Source organism: Bombina bombina, chromosome 4 (genome assembly GCF_027579735.1).
Source record: "Bombina bombina isolate aBomBom1 chromosome 4, aBomBom1.pri, whole genome shotgun sequence".
In the NCBI taxonomy this organism is placed as follows: domain Eukaryota; kingdom Metazoa; phylum Chordata; class Amphibia; order Anura; family Bombinatoridae; genus Bombina; species Bombina bombina.
Window position 1 is genome coordinate 835,746,581 of NC_069502.1, and position 10,037 is coordinate 835,756,617.

Consider the following 10,037-nt stretch of genomic DNA (forward strand, 5'->3'; position numbering starts at 1 on the left):
TAACCCACCCAAACCCCCCTTAAAAAAACCTAACACTAACCCCCTGAAGATCTCCCTACCTTGAGTCGTCTTCACCCAGCTGAGCCGAATTCTTCATCCAAGCGGGGCAGAAGAGGTCTTCCATCCAATTGAAGTGTTCATCCAAGCGGCATCTTCTATCTTCATCCATCCGGAGCGGAGCGGCAGCATCCTGAAGACCTCCAACGCGGAACATCCATCCTGGCCGACGACTGAACGACGAATGACGGTTCCTTTAAATGACGTAATCCAAGATGGCGTCCCTTGAATTCCGATTGGCTGATAGGATTCTATCAGCCAATCGGAATTAAGGTAGGAAAATTCTGATTGGCTGATTCAGTCAGCCAATCAGATTGAAGTTCAATCCTATTGGCTGATCGGTTATTATATTTAAGTTAGGGGGGTGTTAGGGTTAGACTTAGGTTTAGGGGTTAATAACTTTATTATAGTAGCGGCGACGTTGGGGGCGGGAGATTAGGGGTTAATAAGTGTAGTTAGGTGACGGCGACGTTGGGGGGAACAGATTAGGAGTTAATAAATATAGGTGTCGGCGATGTTAGGGGCAGCAGATTAGGGGTTCATAGGGATAATATAGGTGGCGGCGGTGTCCGGAGCGGCAGATTAGGGGGTTAAAAAAAATTATTATAGGGTTTGCGATGTGGGGGGTCCTCGGTTTAGGGGTTCATAGGTAGTTTATGGGTGTTAGTGTACTTTATAGCACAGTAGTTAAGAGCTTTATGTTCCCGCGTTAGCCCATAAAACTCTTAACTACAGATTTTGCGGTTGGAGTCTTGTCGGTAGAGGCTCTACCGCTCACTTCTTCCAAGACTCGTAATACCAGCGTTAGGCAAATCCCATAGAAAAGATAGGATATGCAATTGACGTAAGGGGATCTGCGGTAGCCTGGAGTCGCGGAAAGAAAGTGAGCGGTAGACCCTTTCCTGCCTGACTCTAAATACCAGTGGGCGTTAAAAAGCAGCGTTAGGACCCCTTAACGCTGCTTTTTAACCATAACGCAGAACTCTAAATATAGGAGTTACATTGTAGCTAGCTTAGGATTTATTTTTATTTTACAGGCAACTTTGTATTTATTTTAACTAGGTAGAATAGTTATCAAATAGTTATTAACTATTTAATAGCTACCTAGTTAAAATAAATTTAAATTACCTGTAAAATAAATCCTAACCTAAGTTACAATTACACCTAACACTACACTATAATTAAATAAATTACCTAAACTAAATACAATTGAAAAAAATTAACTAAAGTACGAAAAAAAAACACTAAATTACAGAAAATAATAAAATAAATGATTGGATCAGCCAATAGGATTTTTTCTTCCTTAATTCTGATTGGCTGATAGAATTCTATCAGCCAATCGGAATTCAAAGGACACCATCTTGGATGACGTCATTTAAAGGATCATTCATTCTGTTTGAAGACGTCGCCAGAAGAGGATGCTCCGCGTCGGATGTCTTGAAGATGGACCCGCTCCGCACAGGATGGATGAAGATAGAAGATGCCGCCTGGATGAAGACTTCTGCCCGTCTGGAGGACTTCTTCTGGCCGGCTTCGATGAAGACTTCTGCCCATCTGGAGGACCACTTCGCCCGGCTTCATTGAGGAGTTCGGCCCGGCTGGGTGAAGACTTCTCAAGGTAGGGTGATCTTCAAGGGGTTAGTGTTAGGTTGGGTGTGTGGGTGGTGGGTTTTAATGTTGGGGGGGTATTGTATGTTTTTTTACAGGTAATAGAGCTGATTACTTTGGGGCAATGCCCTGCAAAAGGCCCTTTTAAGGGTTATTTGTAATTTAGTATAGGGTAGGGCTTTTTATTATTTTGGGGGGCTTTTTTATTTTATTAGGGGGATTAGATTAGGTGTAATTAGTTTTAAAAACTTGTAATTATTTTATTATTTTCTGTAATTTAGTGGGGGGGGTTTCGTACTTTAGTTAATTTTTTTCAATTGTATTTAATTGTATTTAGTTTAGGTAATTAATTTAATTATAGTGTAGTGTTAGGTGTAATTGTAACTTAGGTTAGAATTTATTTTACAGGTAAATTTGAATTTATTTTTACTAGGTAGCTATTAAATAGTTAATAACTATTTAATAACTATTGTACCTAGTTAAAATAAATACAAAGTTGCCTGTGAAATAAAAAAAAAACCTAAGATAGCTACAATGTAACTATTAGTTATATTGTAGCTATCTTAGGGTTTATTTTATAGGTAAGTATTTAGTTTTAAATAGGAATAATTTAGTGAATGATAGTAATTTTATTTAAGTTAGGGGGGGTGTTAGGGTTAGACTTAGATTTAGGGGTTAATACATTTAATATAGTTGCAGCGACGTTGGGGGCGGCAGATTAGGGGTTAATAAATGTAGGTAGGTGTCGGCGATATTAGGGACGGCAGATTAGGGGTTAATAAAATGTAACTAGTGTTTGCGATGCGGGATGGCGGCGGTTTAGGGGTTAATAAACATTTTATAGTAGCGGTGATGTCCGGTTCGGCAGATTAGGGGTTAAAAAATTTTTTTTAAGTGTTTGCGATGTGGCGGGGGGGGGGGGCTCGGTTTAGGGGTTAATAGGTAGTTTATGGGTGTTAGTGTACTTTTTATCACTTTAGTTAAGAGTTTTATGTTACGGCGTTAGCCCATAAAACTCTTAACTACTGACTTTTAAATGCGGTACCAGTCTTGACAGGAGAGGCTGTACCGCTCACTTTTTAGCAGACTTGTAATACCGGCGTTAGGCAAATCCCATATAGGATACGCAATTGACATAAGTGGATTTGCGGTATTAACGAGTCTGGCCAAAAAAGGGAGCGGTGAGCCTGTCATTTCAAGACTCGTAATACCAGCGTTAGGAAAAAAGCAGCGTTAGGACCTCTTAACGCTGCTTTTTAACCGTAACGCAAGACTCGTAATCTAGGTGATAGTTTGTTTTTACCCTGGCTGTGTGCGTCTACAGACAATGTCACTGTGTGCAGCACTGAGGCATCTAATATTCTGTTACCGCTGGTTACATAAACTTATTATATACAATATGGTGCAGCTCTTCAGTGTGTAGCTGGGGGCAGACGTATGTGCGGCGCTGGAGGTGCTGCTAATATTGTGATGGTGTCTAGCCGGTACTTCCTGTCACTAGTATACCGCTTGTCTTTCCAACATTCCTATTGCACACAGCACGCTGCTTCCTATTTGCCAGTTATGTATAGATCTGGACTGGCCTTTCCAATTTTTGAATGCTACTAATTTTGACTAACTTTCATGCAGTGTTATTAGCTAATCAGCCTCCCCGGTTTAATGCACACTGACATCTGCCTCACTCTTCTTAGTTATGGTGGATCAAGGAAATGGATACATACAAAATGAATACAATATTCAAAGCTGTTGCTTCATATAGACCTATTAACCCTTAAGGTAGATTAATATTTATATATTTATTTTTAGTTGTGCTACTACACTTAATACTTTGTGTTAATTAGTTTTCTTTCCAAATATAAAAGTTAATTAATATTACTGATTACTATAAGTGTAATTAATACAAAATGTTCAATTAATATAAAAATGTGATACTATTATCTAGATCATTTAGTGCAAAACAAGAGAAAAGTAAGGGGAGAATGGTGGGTTTTCTTAAAACTTTTATAAAAATCTATTTTATACCCTGTACGGTATACTATCATGTAATTTCCTGCTGTAATTACAGGGCGTCTAGAGGAAAACCCAGGCACTGGGCTATTAAATGTGAAGGAAGAGGATGAGACAGATGACATGAATAGTCATCAGACTGAAATACATTGGTCCCTCCCTGCCGGTAAATAGTAATACATGAGAATCTGCCGGTGTTCTAAAATAAGTTGTCTACCGCGTAGGAATGTGTCTACCACGTCACTTCCGGTGCCATGAATCAGCTGCTTGAGGTTTGTGGCGCTCACTGCGCATGCGCTAGAGGCCCAACCTCCTTAAAACAGCTGATTTACACGGGTCAAGGAAATATATGGCACCACATTCCTGAGCGCACGTTAGTGGTTGCAAAATCAGACGGAACAAGCTGTCTGTCATTGGATTTTGTAACCAGAAAGTGCGCCAGACAGGTCGCAGAATCTGTACACCACCACACAACGGCTGCAAGACTTGCACAGCTATTAACCCCTTATACTCAGTCAACAAATTCAGCCAGTCCCTTCACTGTGTAACAATCTGAGGGGGGAGTATTTGAAACAAGTTATCTACTTTTGTGAATAAGAAAAGATGGTTGACAGAGGATGACTGAGACTTACAAAAAGAGATAACTTGTTTCAAATATTCCCCCCGTCTGGCGCACTTTCTGGTTACAAAATCAGATGACAGACAGCTTGTTTTCCGATTTTGCAACCAGTAAAGTGCGCTCAGGAATGTGGTGCCATATATTTCCTCGACCCGTGTAAATCAGCTGTTTCAAGGAGGTTGGGCCTCTAGCGCATGCGCAGTGAGCGCCACAAACCTCCAGCAGCTGATTCACGTCACCGGAAGTGATGTGGTGGACAGATCCCTTTTGTAGACAACTTATTTTAGAACATCGGGGCTGTGCACATAGTTACTTACTGCTATCCCTTGTAGTTTACTGTGGTTTATAAGCACAGATAACAACGTTTAGTTCATGTTGTAGCTTTATACTAAACTATAGAGCAGAGCTTTCCAAACTTTTCATGTTGGTGACACACTTTTTAGACCTACATCATTTTGCGACACAGTAATTAATTCAGTTGTACTAGCAAAAAGGAGATTAAACTAACTTGTTTTAAGAGATACGGACACATACATAAATTATATAATAATGAAATTTACAAGTAACAGTATGTATGTGCAAGAATTAAAAAAAGTTTAATAACACCAATAGCTACTTACTATTTTAATGTGATGTATGAGGATGATGGGATGAACACAGTTTCGGAATATTTGGTGGAATATTAGATAAAGATACCCACATTTCATCATCAAGCATTTTTAAGTTTCCACTTCCTATCCATATATCAAGAGGTAGAGCAGCAATACACTACTGGGAGCTAGCTGCAATAAACCCCCACTGACTTCTGACTTCAGCTCAGCATTTAAGCTGCCGCCCTCTGAGCTCGGTGAGTCCGATTGACTACTGCCCGCGCTGCAAACACACTGCTGTCCCACTCAATGACTATACAATGACTATACATGCAGTCACGAGCCAATTAAGGAGACTACACATGCAGTCAGGAGCCAATGTGCCGCCAAAGCCGCCAATGGGAATAGTTTCAGTTCCCACTGAGCTGCGCCAATTGGTTAAGATGATCTGTGACCCACAAGGTATCAATCACGTGTCAACCATGTGATATGCGTAGCAGGCAGGCGGAAAGTCAGAAACCAAAAAAAATAAATTTAAAAAAATTTGTGCTGAAGCAGGGACACACCTACACACTGCTGCCGACACACTAGTGTGTCCCGACACACAGTTTGGAAAGCACTGCTATAGAGGATCACAGCCCATAATAAAGACCTTAAGCTGAAAAGTAAAAAACTGAGAAAAAGGACAAATGTGTGTATTTATTGCTGTCTGGGAAACACTTATGGTAACATTAAAGAAACTGAATCTGCTTTATTTGTACAGATGAAGATAACACTGATATAGTGAAAGTGGAGATAACAGAAGATCTTTGTTTAAGGCATCAGTTGGAAGCACCAGATAAGGAAACCAGTGACAGTATCTGCCCGGGTGAGTGTGCACATGTGTTGTGTGTGAGGGACTTGGGATACAGGTTAATGTGTATACGTATGTTGTGTCTAAGGAATGTGGGTTACAGCTGAGTGTGCAGGTATGTTGTATCTGAGAGACTTGGGTTACAGGTTAGTGTGCACGTATGTTGTATCTGAGAGACTTGGGTTACAGGTGAGTGTGCACGTATGTTGTATCTGAGAGACTTGGGTTACAGGTGAGTGTGCACGTATATTGTGTGTAAGGGATGTGAATTACAACTGAATGTGCACATATGTTACATGCTGGTTACAGGAGAGTTTTTATGTATGTTGCCTCTTAGGGATGCAGGTTAAAGGTGAGTGCACGTATGTTGTGTCAGAAAGATGCAGGTAACAGTTGGGTGTGCAAGTATATTGTGCCTGAGGTACGGGGGTTACAGGTGTTTGTGCACTTATATTGTGCCTGAGGGACGTGGGTTACAGATGAGTGTGCACATTAGTTGTGTGTGTGTGTGAGGTTTACTCCGGTTACAGGTGAGTGTGTACATATTATATTGTCTGGGGTACACTGGTTAAAGAAGTGCACATTTTGTCACATCTTACGCCGGTTGCAGGTGATCTGTAGATAATTAAATATTCTTCATTAGGTGTATTTTTGTCCTTCATTAGGTTTATTTTTGTATGTGAGAGAGCTGGGGGGGGTTTCTTACAAAGCCACAATGTATTCTTGAGAACATACCCATTAAAATGGGCTGAGCATACAGGAAGTACCAACCTTTTAATCTTATCTTTAAATATACACAAAGGCCTCCTTTTCTTATCTCTATATATAGAGACCAATACGCAAGTCAATTGAAAATTAAAATTTTAATATAGGTGAAGGTTTCAACAGTCAAAAGGTAGGTTTTTTTAAATGACAAAATAAAGGTAATTTAGCTATTTGCAAACAATTTAATACACTCCAGCAGGTAAAATTGATCAAAGGGAACACATTAAAGAGGAGGAACAATGCAGTACACTGTCCCTTTCAGTGAAAGTAGCTTAGGCAGACAAAGTGATAAAAGCCCATTCATCCCAGTCACACAGCCAAGACTTGTATCCTGGGAAGTCTGTTTTATTGTGCGAAATACAGGGGTATAAATAGCAGTTCTTATAACACTCTAGGTGCCATAAAACTATCCTTAGTTAGAGCTGATCAGTTGATAGTCAGGAAAGGTAGAATTGTGGAATTGTGACCACTTAGCAGCCTGATGGTAATCCAGCCAATAGCAGAAAGCCTGCTGCAATAGTTCCTGATTGGTTAGTGACTTGACTCCTGAATGGATGAAATAGAACCAATTAAATTAATGTGTTCGCATCCATCAGAGGAGTGCCTTCTTTTAATGAGTTTTAACAGAGTTTGCCTGGCTGCAGATTCTTGTTAAAGGGACAGTTTACCCAAAAAGTGTTACATTTTTAAACACAACAGCAGGAATAGTTAAGTTTAATAGTGCTGAACAGTCTGTGTTAATTTGCGCTCTGTGTGTGTGTGTGTATATATATATATATATATATTACTTTGAAATGTCTGCTTACAGAGTACATTGCCTAAGCCCCTTACAATATTTTCTGGCTGTACGGCCAGTCTACTGTCACTCCCTTCAGTGCATTGTGAATGTGCCGCCCTCTCCTGAAGCTATTGTAACAAGCTGTGCCTGATGACCTGAGCCCACGCTATATTTGAAACCTGCTGAGATGCGGTGGCTGCCCTGTATTAACTGCTAAACAATGAAAATAAATCAGCTTTAAAAATTCCTGCAGACATCGTGTAGGATTTATGAGACTGGGACAGGCTGTATAACGATACCGCAAGACGAGTGGAGAAATCTCTTCAGCTTCTCACAGCAAGACTGGGTAGTGAGCATATCTGGACTACATACTCGAAACAAAACAAATTCTCACAGCAGAAATACAGACACTGACTGCACAATAAAGAGTGTGCGCTACACCTATACCGACAAGACTTGTAATAGCTGCAGTGCTGTTTTAACGCTGAAAATGCCATATTTTCAGCATTACGAGCCGCAACGCAAAACTCGTAATCTAGGTGAATGTGAGCAATCCTAAATAGTAGACCGATATTGAGCCTTTATTAGAGGTTACTGGTGTAAAAGTCCAGAAGTATACCACATATATTTGACACAGTGGTTATATTGTCCACAAAAAGTGTAAAGAAGTAAATTTGTGTCCAGCAAATTTCAAATAGATAAACGAGGCAGGTCGTTGGTCAAGCCAAGGAAAGCAAAAGTTGGTTAGTTATGCAGTGTAATCCTTGTGTTTAGGCAAACATACCCGAGCGTGAATACATATAACAATCTTGTGTCAGGTGTTAGTAAAGCGCAGTAATAGAAGCAAGACAGTGAAATTCCTCCTAGAGTGCACATTCAAGACCGGGTTTCAAAAAGGCATACAAAGCCCACAGCTCACCGGACCATATAATCGTTGTATTCAGTTCCACGGTCCTCCCAGTGCTGCCCCACCGTCTTAACACTCACCGGATTCACACAGTTATGTACTTGAAAGGTTCTCCGCTCATACGGCTTGTTACAAAGCTCACCGTTTGCTGCAAAGGCACTTCAATGCTGAGAATGGACACTTGTTGTACTTCAATCAGGGTGTCAAAAGTTAGCAGGCTCTATTACCGTCTACATGTAGGCGTAAAACGCCACCTTCTAAACAGGGGCGTGACTTACAGTGCTACGCGCGTTTCATCTTGCTCACTAGTCTAGGACTTTCTCAATGGTCATACTGAATTGACTATGCAGACCAGCTTTATATCGTCTGTAAATAGGATTGCAATCCTATTTCGGATTGCTCATATGTCACAAATGCTCACACAAAATCATAAACAGAAAATTTAAAACAAAAAATTCGAACTGTGTACAAGTTAGTCTTACTTAAAGGGACATGCCACCCACATTTTTTCTTTTATGATTTAGAAAGAGAATGCAATTTTAAACATCTTTCTAATTTACTTATATTATCTAATTTGTTTTATTCTCTTGATATTCTTTGATGAAAAGCATATCTAGATATGCTCACTAGCTGCTGATTGGTTGCTGCACATAGAAGCCTTGTGTTATTGGCTCACCATGTACATTGCTTTTTCTTCAACTAAGGATATTTAAAAAATGAAGCAAAATAAATAATGGAAGTAAATTGTAATGTTGTTTAAATTTCTATTCTCTATCTGAATCATGAAAGAAAGATTTTGGGTTTAGTGGCCCTTTAACATTAAATAATTATATTAAGCATAGAGAGAGAGTGGGATTTTAAAGCAAACATACATAATTTATTTCATTTGATAGTGGATATTACCGTCAGTAATAGGGTTATTTTACAGCTTGTACCTGCTACATGTACATATTTTTTATGTTAAAGCCCTTTGTATGCCTTTTTTAATAACACTTGAGATCTCATAGCTTTGAGCCCTTTTAAAACTTTTGAATACAATTTTTTTAAATATCATTTTTATAAATGTTACTACACATTGCACACAAATGTATGAGAAAGGTTAAATGTCCGAAAAAATTATACTTGTTATAAGCAGCCGTATAAACATTAGAGTGCCAACCAGACAAGCGCAAATAAAAAAAGCTCTCATTGGCTTAACAATTTCATTTGTAACCAAGACATTGATAACACAAAGTAAATGCAGCCAGTCCCCTGTGTTAATCGTTTCCACTGCTCTAAACTTGATTTCTAAAAGTGCAGCTAACTTGTAGTACTTACCACTGCCTGGCCGTTACCTCATAAATTAGTGTAATGCAATGCCATTAATGGTTACCAGGCTGTATCAGGTCAGCTGACATATAATATCAAAATGCAATCCAGTGTGTTTTGTTCCTAAAAAAACACACTTTGTAAAGAATAACATGCTTTCTGTGCACACATATTTATATCAAGTCCTTAAAGGGACATTCCAGCCAGAATAGTAATCCACGTGAATATATTTCAGTTTTGAGTAGAAGCATTGTTGTCATATACATGTAATAGCAAAAATGCTTCTAATAAAAGCTATAGCTGTTTCAAAAGTGTATTTAAGTATGCACCGTGCACCAGCATTTTAAACACAGCACTTGCTCTGAGAAAACGAGGAAAAAGGAAAGCTGAGTCTTGAAGTAAGTTAACAGAGTTTATTAGGAGCAGGCTTCCATAAGACACAGGGTAAGCTCCTAACTAACGCGTTTCGCGCATGGGCACATGCGCTTCATCAGAGATCCTTGCTCTGAGAGCCTAAAGTGCTCGTACCATCTGGTAATGTCTCA

The 10,037-nt window shown here is 39.5% G+C and overlaps 1 protein-coding gene across 2 annotated transcripts in view; it reads left to right on the forward strand.

Annotated features, from left to right (window-relative positions):
* LOC128657200 (oocyte zinc finger protein XlCOF6.1-like) overlaps positions 1–10,037 on the forward strand; it is a 75,023-nt gene that overhangs the window by 31,857 nt on the left and 33,129 nt on the right. For both annotated transcript variants that reach the window (XM_053711454.1, XM_053711455.1), the window contains exons 2-3: positions 3,731–3,838; positions 5,645–5,749. In XM_053711454.1, coding sequence (XP_053567429.1) covers positions 3,731–3,838; positions 5,645–5,749 — 213 coding nt within the window. The remainder of the gene's footprint in view (positions 1–3,730; positions 3,839–5,644; positions 5,750–10,037) is intronic.